The sequence below is a fragment of the Budorcas taxicolor genome, chromosome 1 (assembly GCF_023091745.1).
Source record: "Budorcas taxicolor isolate Tak-1 chromosome 1, Takin1.1, whole genome shotgun sequence".
NCBI lineage: Eukaryota > Metazoa > Chordata > Mammalia > Artiodactyla > Bovidae > Budorcas > Budorcas taxicolor.
Window position 1 is genome coordinate 71,568,797 of NC_068910.1, and position 13,626 is coordinate 71,582,422.

The 13,626-nt window shown below is 42.8% G+C and overlaps 1 protein-coding gene across 2 annotated transcripts in view; it reads right to left on the bottom strand.

Annotated features, from left to right (window-relative positions):
* Positions 1 to 6,932: 6,932 nt before the first annotated feature.
* MAP3K7CL (MAP3K7 C-terminal like) overlaps positions 6,933 to 13,626 on the bottom strand; it is a 46,087-nt gene continuing 39,393 nt past the window's right edge. For both annotated transcript variants that reach the window (XM_052641216.1, XM_052641211.1), the window contains one exon: positions 6,933 to 8,059. In XM_052641216.1, coding sequence (XP_052497176.1) covers positions 7,879 to 8,059 — 181 coding nt within the window. In that variant the 3' untranslated portion in view covers positions 6,933 to 7,878. The remainder of the gene's footprint in view (positions 8,060 to 13,626) is intronic.

The window sequence follows — 13,626 nt, forward strand, 5'->3', positions numbered from 1 at the left end:
ACAAGAGTCGAACACGACTTAGCGACTAAACCACCACCCTAGAAAATAATATATTCCCGGTAAATTGAAACATGGAATGTAAGAACTGGAAGGGTGTTCAAAGAAGCTGAAGGTTAAGGCTGTCAGCTTTGTGGGTGATTTCATCTCTGCCCTGCGGACATTTCACACATGTGTGACTCGATCTAAACATCCACTTTTTATCATTATCATCCTTTAAAAATAACATGGCGGGAGGGCGGGATAAACTGGGAGGGTAGCGTGGACGTGTATACACTGCCATGTGTAAAACACATAGCCAGTGGGAAGCTGCTATATAGCACAGAGAGCTCAGCGCATTGCTCTGTGATGACCTAGAGGGGTGGGTTTAGGGGGAAGAGGTGGGAAACCCAAGAGGGAGGGGATATCTGTGTATATATGGCTGATTCATTTTGCTGTACAGCAGAAACTAACATAATATCATAAAGCAATTATACTTCAGTTAAAAAAATAATAAGTAAAAATAACACAGACAGGTGAAAAAAATTGTCTCTAAAGTTGTTATTGCTTAAGATTTCCTGGTGGCTAAGACAGTGAAGAATCTGCTTGTAATGTGGGAGACCCATGTTTGATCCCTGGGTCGGAAGATTCCCTGGAGAAGGAAATGGCAACTCACTCTAGTATTCTTGCCTGGAGAATTCCATGGACAGAGGAGCCTGGTGGGCTATAGTCCATGGGAATCACAAAGAGTCAGACATGACTGAGCAACTAACATACTCCCCACTTATATTTGTTCATCAGCCCTGAGTTTGGCAAATGTGAAATATGAGTGAAAGTGTTGAAATATGAAGTAAGCGCCCCCCCCCAAAAAAAAACAGGGAGATCACAGAAATCTTCCTGAAAAGCAGGATTCTGAGTGTCATTCAATTGCATTCATTAATGATGATGGTGGAGGTAGACTGTTTCCTGCTCTGAGCCAGGCCACGTGATACCATTAAGGGTTACCTTACTCAAGCAGGAGAAAAATGTTCTCGGAAATGACTTCTCAAGTTAAAGGTAACCCTGTACGAATAATCCTATCATCTGTTTAGCAAGCTAAATCCGTATAGCATAAATGACTCTTTAAAGTATAGCACTCTAAGCAACTTAAAATGAAGTAACTTCACAAAGAAAACTCGGAAAACATGGTTCCCTAGAAGATAATATGTTAACATGTTACCCCTGTGCTTTAAAGTCTTCATTGTTTTCTACTGGTTTTAGGATTTCCGCCAAAATTCTTAAGGTGAACATCAAGGTCCCGCCTTATTCTGCAACATCATCTCACCCCAGACTCTGTATACTTCCCCATGCTCAGCTACACGGGCCTCCATGCAAGTCTTTGAACATGCCAGAGGGCCTTTGCACGTGTTTCACTCCGTTTAGACTCCTTCCCCCTCCTGCTTTCCTTGCCTCTCCAGCTCTTACTCATCCACCAGATCTTAGCTCAGTAGTCACCACCTTAAGGAAAGCATCCCAGACTCCTATCTCGATTAGATTCTTTTTCTTACATGAACTCATGTGTATGTGCCTTCTAAGTTGCTTCAGTCACAGCCAACTCTTCTGTGACCCCATGGACCATAGGCTGCCAATCTCCTCTGTCCATAGGATTCTCCAGGCAAGAATACTCGAGTGGGTTGCCATGTCTTCCTCCAGGGGACCTTCCCAACCCTGGGATGGAATCCACGTCTCATGTCTCCTGCTTTGGCAGGCAGGTTCTTTACCACTAGCTGTGAAGCCCATATGAACTCATAGACTATATATATTTTTTTCTGGTTGGCACTTACCTCATTTATTTGCTGTACTTTTTATCCATTGCTGCATAACATATCACCCTAAGACCCCATGGCTTAAATCAACATTATCATCTCCAAGATCCTGAGATTCAAGAAACAGGAGCAGCTTGACGGCTGATTCTGGCTCAGAGGCTCTCATGAGGCTGCAGGCAAGAGGTCAGCCAGCCTGCTGCCATTTGCAGTCTCGCCGGGAACTGGAGGACCTGCTTCCATGTGGGCTGCTTCTTATCACGTGTGCCTCGACACGAGCTTCCCAAGTCTCTTCAGAACCGGGCAGCCGGCTTGCCTAGAGCTCCCGATTAAGACAGAGCAGATGAGAAGGAGGCCGTGTGTCTTCATGACCTCGGCGTAGAAGACACATACTGCCACTTCTGCTTTATTCTCTTTGTTAGAAATGAGTCGTTAAGTCCATCCCACACTCAGTTCAGTTGCTCAGTCGTGTCCGACTCTTTGTGACCCCATGGACTGCAGCATGCCAGGCTCCCCTGTCCATCACCAACTCCCGGGGCTTACTCAGACTCATGTTCATTGAGTCGGTGATGCCATCCAAACATCTCATTCTCTGTAATCCCCTTCTCCTCCTGCCTTCAATCTTCCCCAGCATCAGGGTCTTTTCAAATGAGTCAGTTCTTTGCATGAGGTAGCCGAAGTATTGGAGTTTTAGCTTCAGCATCAGTCTTTCCAATGAACACCCAGGACTGATATCCTTTGGGATGGACTGGTTGGATCTCCTTGCTGTCCACATTCAAGAGGAGGACAATTAGGTTCTACCTAGTGAGGGAATTTTGGGATAGATTTAAGACCACCCAGGGTAAGTATTTTGGGGGCTTCCTAGGCAGCAGTAGCAGAGAAGGCGATGGCACCCCACTCCAGTACTCTTGCCTGGAAAATCCCATGGACGGAGGAGCCTGGTAGGCTGCAGTCCATGGGGTCACAAAGAGTTGGACACGCCTGAGCAACTTCACTTTCACTTTTCACTTTCATGCATTGGAGAAGGAAATGGCAACCCACTCCAGTGTTCTTGCCTGGAGAATCCCAGGGACGGGGGAGCCTGGTGGGCTGCCGTCTATGGGGTCTCACAGAGTCGGACACGACTGAAGCAACTTAGCAGTAAGTGGCAGTAGAGGTAAAGAGTCCTCCTGCCAATGCAGGAGACGCAGATTCAATCCCTGGGTTGGCAGGCTGCCCGCTCCAGCATTCTTTCCTGGAGAATCCCGTGGAATGGATAGAGGAGCCTCGTGGGTGCTACAGTCCATGGGGTCACAAAGAATCAGATGCAACAGAAGCAACTTAGGGTGCACACATGCATGAGTAGGTATTTAAGTAAATGGTTACCTCTCTTACTAGACTAAGGGATCCTTGAGTACTGGACCCACATTTCTGTAGTTCACTGTGTATCTCAGGCACTTCCCAGAATGCCTGGCAAAGTACAAGGATTCAATGAAAGAGAGAAGGAAAGGAGGAAAGAAAGGGAGAGAAAAAGAAACAAAGAAGGAAGGAAAAGGGAAGGGAAGGAGTTAAGGAAGGAATGGAGAGAGGGAGGGAAGAAGTCAGTTTTCATTTGAATCCCAGCCCTGGTGAACACTGATCACTGTACAAATTCTGGGTCCTTATTTCTGGCTTTGGAGAATGGGGATAATTACAGCTACCTCTCAGGCTGTTCTGAGAAATAATACAGCCAATGTGATGAACCTGGATTGTCTGGCATGGAAGGGGCTCATCAAATGTCACTTCACTTCACCTTCAGCGACACACACCATCCATCCCAAGGCACCTGGATTCTCCTTCTCGCTATGTCTGTCCCGATGCTTCTAGCCTGTGCTCCATCCCTGCTGTTGCCTCCACACACCCCTTCCTACTGACCTCCTAACAATTCCTTGTGTCTCTAGTTCCACGCAGTCTGTGCCCCACAACTCTGTTCACTATCTTAAAGTCCAGGAAAGTGTTTGTTTTGTCCAAACCCTCCCACAAACAGGGCCCAGTGGAACTTCCCAACTTCATTTCTCACTAACACCCTAGATATACCCTCTGGGAAGACTGCCACTCCTCAAAGGGTGGAAGGCTGGCATTGAGTCATTCACTTTTGGGTTCCTATTGTGGCTACTCTGCCTTGCACTTGGTAAATAAATAGTAAACTTCTGTGGAACTGAATTCCAGATCCCTCTTAGTTCCTTGTTTGTCCCGAGTTAATAATACATCCCAGCTCAGGCACCAGAGTGACAGAGACACTGACACCAATGACTAGGGGTTGGACTTTCAGTCCCCTGTGACCACACTCTTCCCATGTCTACACAAACTGAACGGCTCACAAACAGCAGATTCTTTAGCAGAGCAATTGCAGAGTATAATGTGGGTTACATTTTTCTTGCATTCAAGTACCTTCATTTTAATACTAACTGAACCTCTGTGCTCATTTTTAATGCTCTATAAACTTTTCGTTACTGCTAATCACAAGAACATTGCAAATATATTTGAAGAGAGAAAATTCTTAAATGATTCTGTGTTATATAGATGATAAGCAGTATAAATAAGATGGGGGGGGATTGTCAAATGAATGAAAAGATGAAAATGACAACGAGAAATTTTGCCTTTAGATTTCCCTGGCAATGCCACAGAAGTAGATGATGCTTGCATATTTTTTTCCTTAATTTTATCTATTTATGGTTGTGCTGGGTCTTCGTTGCTGCATGTGGGCTTTCTCTAGTTGTGGTGAGCAGAGGTATGGGCTTCTCTTGAGGTGGCTTCTCTAATTGCGGAGCACAGGGTCCAGAGTGTGTGGGCTCCGTAGTGGTGGCTCACAGGCTGTAGGACTCAAACAGGCTCAGTAGTTACGATGCACTGGCCTTGTTGCCCTGTGGCATGTGCTATCTTTCTGGACCAGTAATCAGACCTGTGTCCCCTGCACTGGCCAGCAGATTCTTAGCCACTGGATCACCAGAGAAATCTTGTTTCCACATTTTTAAATAATAAAATCTGCTTAAAACTCACACTCCTATAATGAATCACTGTGTTGTATACCTGAAACTAATATCACACTGTTAAAAATCAACTATACTTCAATTTAAAATATATTAAACACATACACACAAACCTAGAGTGATGCTGGCTTTTGAGTCATGAATAGATATCTTTTGGGAATATAATAAAAGTTCAGGCTGAGACTGATATGGAAACTGTTTAGATATGCAGAGATACGAAAACTATTTACTTAGTGTCTCCTTAACATAATAACAAGCGTGTTCAAGTATTTTGACCTTGTAAGATTATTTTCATTCTAGTAGAGTGGAGAGATTTTGGAACTTTATTTCCCTGCTCCCCCGGGCCATTTTCTATAAGGTGCCATGACTGCTTGAATTCTGTAAATATGTGTAACCTTCTTCAGGTGGGCAGTGAACAAAAACTAATCCTTGTATATAAAGATCAGTAACTTACCATTGATCCATTCATTAACCTTACAAACATATAAATTTAGTGAACCAATCCTCCTCTATATTAGTATTTATGTCTTGAGGTTACTGAAAAAAGAAGATTCTAACAGGATAATAAGGTCCGTCTAGTCAAGGCTATGGTTTTTCCTGTGGTCATGTATGGATGTGAGAGTTGGACTGTGAAGAAGGCTGAGTGCTGAAGAATTGATGCTTTTGAACTGTAGAGTTGGAGAAGACTCTTGAGAGTCCTTTGGACTGCAAGGAGATCCAACCAGTCCATTCTGAAGGAGATCAGCCCTGGGATTTCTTTGGAAGGAATGATGCTAAAGCTGAAACTCCAGTACTTTGGCCACCTCATGCGAAGAGTTGACTCATTGGAAAAGACTCTGATGCTGGGAAGGATTGGGGGCAAGAGGAGAAGGGGACGACATAGGATGAGATGGCTGGATAGCATCACTGACTCAATGGACATGAATCTGAGTGAACTCCTGGAGTTGGTGATGGACAGGGAGGCCTGGCGTGCTACAATTCATGGGGTCACAAAGAGTCGGACACGACTGAGTGACAGAACTGAACTGACCTGAACAGGATAATAGGGACTTTCACCTTTGGTTAAATGTTTGTTTTGTTGCTATTGTTTTGTTTTGCTTTTGCTATCTTTGGCGTTTTATTTTTGCTGTTGTTTTAATTGGGGTATAGCTCCCTTACAATGTGGGTTTCTGCTGTACAATGAAGCAGATCAGCCATATGTATACATACATCCCCTCCTTCTTGGACCTCCCTCCCACCCTCCCCTCATCCCGCCCACCTAGGTCATCACAGAGCCCCAAGCTGAGCACTCTGCCCTCTACAAAGCAGCCTAAGGGTGAATAGGCTTGCATAACATTTCACATTTGAGATCCGTCAAAAATCTTTATCTTACAAATGAGAAGGCTGAGGGTGAGGATGCTAAGGACCTTATGAAAACGCAGCACAGGACATGGCCCTGCATCATGTCTCCCCTTGGCCTTTGCCCGACTGTCCAGTGATTAGTCCAAGGTACATCAACCTCACCGCCATTGGCATATTGAAAGTGAAAGTAGCTCAGTCGTGTCTGACTCTTTGCAACCACATGGACTATACAGTCCATGGAATTCTCCAGGCCAGAATACTGGTGTGGGTAGCCTTTCTCTTCTCCAGGGGATCTTCCCAACCCAGGGATCGAACCCAGGTCTCCCACATTGCAGGCGGATTCTTTACTACTTAAGCCATAAAGGAAGCCTGGGCTAAACAAATCTTCATTGTTGTGATGTCCTGTGCATGGCGGGACATCCAGCAGCATCCCTGGCCTCTCCTCTCTAAATGCAAGTAGCACTCCGCATTCTAGTCATGACCACAACCAGAATTTGCCAAATGTCCCTTGAGGGCATCAACCCCAGTTAATAACAACCGGTCTACCCCAGGCCATCTTAGTGCTTTAATCAGCTATTCTGTTTTATGTTTTCTGGGCAAATACTTTAAGACATTAATGCATCATTGCAGGACAGAGGTCTAAATTATTTATATGAGAAACCACAATCTTACCAAGAAAAGAGACTTCACTGCTTTTTTGGCACTTGCAAATACAACTAACAGCAAATTCTGACTAGGGTTAGCTTATGCCAACTTTCAGCAGAAATTAAGGTTAAAAAAGGAAAAAATACAGACTGGAGAATTTTGATCCATGTTTAATGAAAAAGAAGTTACAAGAATAGAAATGGACATAAAAGAAAGAGATCAGTTTGGGGAATATTGTGATAGATAGAACAGGGGAAGATCATATTAATCCTGAATTTACTCATGTATTCTTATTAGTCACCACTGACCCAAAACATCTCCTTAAACAAAACAGAGGGGTAGTTAGAATTTTACTGATGTTTACATGGGAACTCACCAAAGTAATGTCCAAACAATACCTTTCCGTTTCCCCCAGAACACACACAAGCAAAGGCAGAAATGTTTACCAAGAGGTAACATGGCATGAAGAAAATATACCTTTATCAGTTTTTTATTACAACAGCAAGTTAGCACTGCAAATGTGCACTGACACAAACATGCTTGCTGCTAATATTTTCATGAGAACGCTTTTGTGATATGCAACCATGTATTCTTAGGGCAATCAATCACTGAGGGATTAAACCTAACTGGTGAACATAAATATATGCAGTGAAGTTTCTGACAGTTCACATTGGAGCACAGTTGAAATATTAAAGACATTAAATTTAAAAATACACCAATGTGAAACTGCAGGGAGCATCTTACTAGTCTGTTTCATGGCTGAATTCTGCTCATGATTCTTAGTAGAAACAGTCAATGTTCTCTATCATTTTCTACCCAGATATATACAGTATGATCATACCTTGCTAAATAAGGGGAAAAAAATGTTTTGAAACGAATTATGATCTCTAAAAACATCTGGTAAAGGTTTGCTTTCATTATCTTATTTAAAAGAAAATAGCCCTTCTGTCCAACTAGACTGGCAAGCATGCAATTCATTAGTGTAGACCTTGGCCGTGTGTGTAATAAGAAGAAGCAACAGATTTTACTCGCCACCCCTTTAAAATAAAATATCTTTTGGCCAGCACACAGCAGTCACCAGCCTCTTACGCTCACATTGAATCAAGTTAGGACGAGCCCTGTCTCTTCTGATACTGGATTCTCAGTTTCTCCAGTTGTTCTATGCACTGGGACTGGGCCAGCTTCAGTGTCCGATTCTCCTCCGTCAGTGCTTCGAATTCCCGGGCCAGCTGAGCAGCATCCAGCTTCTCCTTTTCTGCCTGATCCAGCTTTGCAATGAGCTCCTTTCTGAAGATGCATGGGGCAGGTGAGGCAGAAGCACAAACCGTAATGAAAGAAATTAAATTACACAGCAACAGCATACTGGAAGCCGAATATGTCATTCCGCTCTGCTAAATCGGACCCATCTCTGCTTCTCCAGTGACTTACTGTCATTTTTCCAGCTTCACAAATGTTAGCTCCCTTTATTTTATCCCAGCACTTCTATTAGGTATATCCAAAATACTTAAAATACACTTTCAAATAGCTCAATAAGTCCATCGACAGTCAGAAAAGTAATCCTTTAAAGAGATCAATTAACTGTAAATGTTACCACTATTTTGGAGAAAAAAGCAGAAAAATTTGTTTACAACTCAAGATGCTACTGTCTTAAGGGTAGGGGGACTATAGTTTGTCCCTCATCTATTAATAAGTTTTGTCTTCCAAGTTCAGATATTACTTCTTTTGTTTTCTGAGTTTAACAAACCTTGACTAAGTTTCTTCGAACTAAGAAATTCCAGCTGCTTTCTGCAGGTTTTATTTTCCATGTCTTTCTCTAGTCCTTATGTATATCTTGTCATTTTAACTACAAAACGATGTATCTACATTTGGTAGGAGTCTGACTCAAGAATTCAGGAAGCAGGCTAAGGTTATTGGAGGGAGCCTGTAGTGATAACGCCTTAAACAAAATCAGTTTTCAATAAATATTTGTAAGTAATTCATTGATGTAAATACACATAGTAAGGAGTTAAAGATGTGTAGTCCATGTTTAGATTTAATAAATTGGGGGTGCGGGGTACATGATCCCATGGACTGTAGCCTGCCAGGCTCCTCCCTCCATGGGATTTCCTAGGTAAGAATCGTGGAGTGGGTTGCCATTTCCTACTGCAGGGGAATCTTCCCAATCCAGAGACTGAGCCCAAATATCTTCATCTCCAGCATTGGCAGGCGGATTCTTTACCACTAGCGCCACCTAGGAAACCATTAATAAACATGACAACCCAAAACAGGTCCACTCCCCTTATATGTGTCAGTTAATCCTAAACTAGGGAGAAGGCAATGGCACCCCACTCCAGTACTCTTGCCTGGAAAATCCCATGGATGGAGGAGCCTGGTGGGCTGCAGTCCATGGGGTCGCTAAGTCGGACATGACTGAGCGACTTCGCTTTCACCTTTCACTTTCATGCACTGGAGAAGGAAATGGCAACCCACTCCGGTGTTCTTGCCTGGAGAATCCCAGGGACAGGGGAGCCTGGTGGGCTGCCATCTATGGGGTTGAACAGAGTCGGATACGACTGAAGTGACTTAGCAATCCTAAACCAGATTTAACTGAATTCTCCTTTACCTCCATATAAGGGTAGGTCATATTTCTTCCTCCTCTGTAGGAAAAAGTGCAGAGACCTGTTAGACCACTTGAACCAAGTGATCAAACTTGACATTTCTAGTAACGAGATCAGTAGATGTTGCATGCATCACAAAAGACCCTACATCTTCTCTGTGGTACGTGCATGCTCTGCTAAGTGGCTTCAGTCGTGGCTGACTCTTTGTGACTCTATGGACTGCAGCTGTGCAGGCTCCTCTGTCCATGGGCTTCTCCAAGCAAGAGTACTGGAGTGGGTTATCATGCTCCTCCAGGGGATCTTCCCCACCCAGGGACTGAACCCACGTCTCATGTCTCCTGCATTAGCAAGCAGACTCTACCACTAGCGCCACCTGGGTATTCCTTTCAAAAAACGCAAATACCAGACAACCTCAAATTGAGGGAAATGCTAAAAAAAAATAGCTAGCCCATGTTAAAAAACTAAAGAGAAATGACAACAAAATCAATATGCAATTCTGGACTGGGAAAAAAAAAAGCTGTGAAGGACATTATAGGGAAAGGGATGCAATTTGTTCTTGCTGTTGTTTAGTCACTAAGTCATGTCCAACTTTCTGTGACCCAAGGAACTGTAGCCTGCCAGTCGTCTCTGTCCATGGGATTTCCCAGGCAAAAATACCAGAATGGGTAGCCATTTCCTTCTCCAGGGGATCTCCCAGACTCAAGAATCAAACCCGTGTCTCCTGCATTTGCAAATAGGTTCTTTACAGCTGAGCCACTAGGGGATGCAATTGAAATACAGGCTATGAATTAGATAACAGTACTGTGTCAATGCTAAATTTCTTTATTTTAATTATTGTACTGAGGTCAAGTGACAGAATGCCCTTGTCCTTAGAAAACATCACTGAAGTATTTAGGACAATGGAGCATGATAGAGATATTGATATTGACATACACATATATATCTATATATATATATGGGATTCCTTGGTGGCTCAGACAGTAAAGCGTCTGCCCGCAATGCGGGAGGCCCAGGTTTGATCCCCGGGTTGGGAAGATCCCCTGGAGAAGGAAACAGCAACCCACTCCAGTACTCTTGCCTAGAAAATTCTATGGATGGAGGAGCCTGGTGGGCTACAGTCCATGGGGTCGCAAAGAGTCCGACACAACTAAGCGACTTCACTTTCACTTTTCACTATTTATCTGTATATATACATGTGATATAGATAGATATATATCCTACCTCTCTAAGACAGAAAGAACCCCAGTGGTGTGCAGCTTTGGGAAGAGGGAGAATAAAGCACAGCTGGGGAAATTTTTAATAACTAGTGAATGCAAGAAGGAAATATGGGGGTTCTTATATCATTTTTGCAACTTTTCTATAAATTTGAAACTGTCAAAATAAAGTTGCCTAAGAAAAAGGGCAAAAAAACAAATAAGAATAGAAGTTCTAGTACTTTCTTCCTGCATTCAATGGACTGCCTTGTGTACCCAATTTGGTGACCACTGAGCAAAATCAGGTATTGGAAAGAAACAGCCCAACAGGGACAAAGGGAAGATAACCTGGAACACTGATATGCATACACACAAAGTTCCTTTGGGCTCTAATTGATCTTTGAATCTTCCATGGTGTTTAGAACACAAAGGCTCCCAAAGACAAATTAGAAGTTTGGGATTAACATATACACACTACCATATATAAAACAGATAAATAACAAGGACCTACAGCACAGGGCACCTTACTCAAATCTTATAATAACCTATAATGGAAAAGAACTTGAAAAAGAATTTATATGTGTATATATACATAACTTGGAGAAGGCAATGGCACCCCACTCCAGTACTCTTGCCTGGAAAATCCCATGGATGGAGGAGCCTGGTGGGCTGCAGTCCATGGGGTCACTAAGAGTCGGACACGAATGAGCAACTTCACTTTCACTTTTCACTTTCATGCATTGGAGAAGGAAATGGCAACCCACTCCAGTGTTCTTGCCTAGAGAATCCCAGGGACGGGGGAGCCTGGTGGGCTGCCATCTATGGGGTCGCACAGAGTTGGACACGACTGAAGTGACTTAGCAGCAGCAGCAGCATATACCTAACTGAATAATTTTGCTGTACACCTGAAACTAACCTAACACTGTAAATTAACTATACTTAAATGGTTTAAAATGGTTTTCAAAAATGGTTTGAAAAAAGAATATAGGGAATTCCCCAGCAATCCAGTGATTAGGACTTCACATTTCCACTGCAGGAGGCATGGGTTTGATCCCTGATCGGATTCAGTGTGACCAAAGGGGGGAAAAAATATAAAGTCTGCAAAAAATACTTGTTGATTAAATATAATTGGAGAATAAGGTACCTCAGGGTCAACACATGTTTTAAAGATAAATAGAAACTCAAAGTACTTAATCTAATTGGGAAAAGTCACACACCTATTAAGAAACAGCTGTGAATCGAACCTATTCTTCTGATTAAATGTTTAAGGTTCTTGCCTCTAAACTTAACTTAAGCAATAAACGTTAATAATTAAATGTTAGTTAAGTTTCTTATGGGCTTCCTGTTGGCTCAGCAGTAAAAAATCCACCTGCAATGCAGGAGATGTGGGTTTGATCCCTCGGTTGGGAAGATACCCTGAAGGAGGGCATGGCAACCCACTCCAGTATTTTTGCCTGGAGAATCCCATAAACAGAGGAGCCTGGCAGGCTACAGTCCATGGGTCACAAAGAGTCAGACACGACCGAAGCAACGGAGCATGTACACATAGTTTCTTATGTAATGATCGTAAAGGAAGTGAAGAGAAGTCGCTCAGTCATGTCTGACTCTCTGCAACCCCATGGACTGCATCCTACAGGCTCCCCCGTCCATGGGATTTTCCAGGCAAGAATACTGGAGTGGGTTCCCATTTGCTTCTCCAGGAGATCTTGCCGACCCAGGGATTGAACTCAGGTCTCCTGCATTGTAGGCAGATGCTTTCCCACCAGGGAAGTCCTGAAGAAATTTCTTAAAGAAATTGATCAGTAAAACTTATGTAAGTAAAAAGAGACATGCCTCCAAATCCCTTGCCCATCAGATCCTCTATTCCTGTTCTTTTCATCTCTTCAAATTAACTGTGTCACACAAACAGTGGCTACTGTCCAGGTTCCATATCTGATCTTGTTTAAAACTCCTGAGGACATCCATTACCAGTTTTAACTGGCAGGGAAAATAAATCACAAAATCACAGATTTTACAACTAAAAGGAATGGTCGTGATTGTCTAGTCCAATCTTCTTGCATTGGAGAAAGTCAATAATAATTTATTCCTTACTGGAATCAAGAAGACTCGATTGATAGGTTTCTAAATTACTTTAATGTATTTTATAAGCAATTATACATCTATTTAATGAATACTGTCAAAACATCTGTTGCCTCCTGTCCAAGACCTAGTTATACAGACAAACTGATGCTCATCCATTGTGCTGTGTTGTGCTGAGTCGCTCAGTTGTGTCTGGCTCTTTGCAACCCCGTGGACTGTAGCCCGCCAGGTTCCTCTGTCCATGGGGATTCTGCCGGCAAAAATACTGAAGTGGGTTGCCATGCCTTCCTCCAGGGGATCTTCCCAAACCAGGGATCAGACCCAGGTCTCCCATTTACATAGACAAATTGATGTTCATCCATTAGCAATTCATAATTAAATCCTGGCACATCAAGCTACAAAAATAGTCTTATAAATAGATGATCTGAAGAACAAGTCAATATGTATAATTGACTAAATAGGGTCTTGCTTTGATTTCTTATTTATCATTTCTTTCATTCCCTTCAAAAGAGTTTGATAAAGGTGCAGAAGACAATCATTACAGGAATCTTATTTCTGATGTCAAGAACCTGTAACATAGTTTTCCACATGATGTACCTCAACAGTGAAAAGGTCACAACCTTGGCTGCACCAGAGATCATCTGTTGTCCCCATCCTAAGCTGCATGCCTGGCAAAGGTTTGATTTGCTAAAACAAATAGGAAAAGGGGAAATCCTAGTGAGTTGGTAGAAAGAACTTGAAGACTTTCTGCAAAGTAATTCCAAAATGAAGGACATTCTTTATGTTGTAGGAGGTTGGAAATAGATTCATCATTAGGACAAATATTTCTCTGCTTCTGTGAAGACCACTACTATGGCTCTTTGAACTTTCAAAGCTGACTAAAGATTTTTACTTGGAAAAGAAAATCCTGGTAGGTTAGCCCCTAGGAGCTGAAGTATTCATTTTAAATAATAAAGTAATACAATACTATCTCTATCATAGGGAG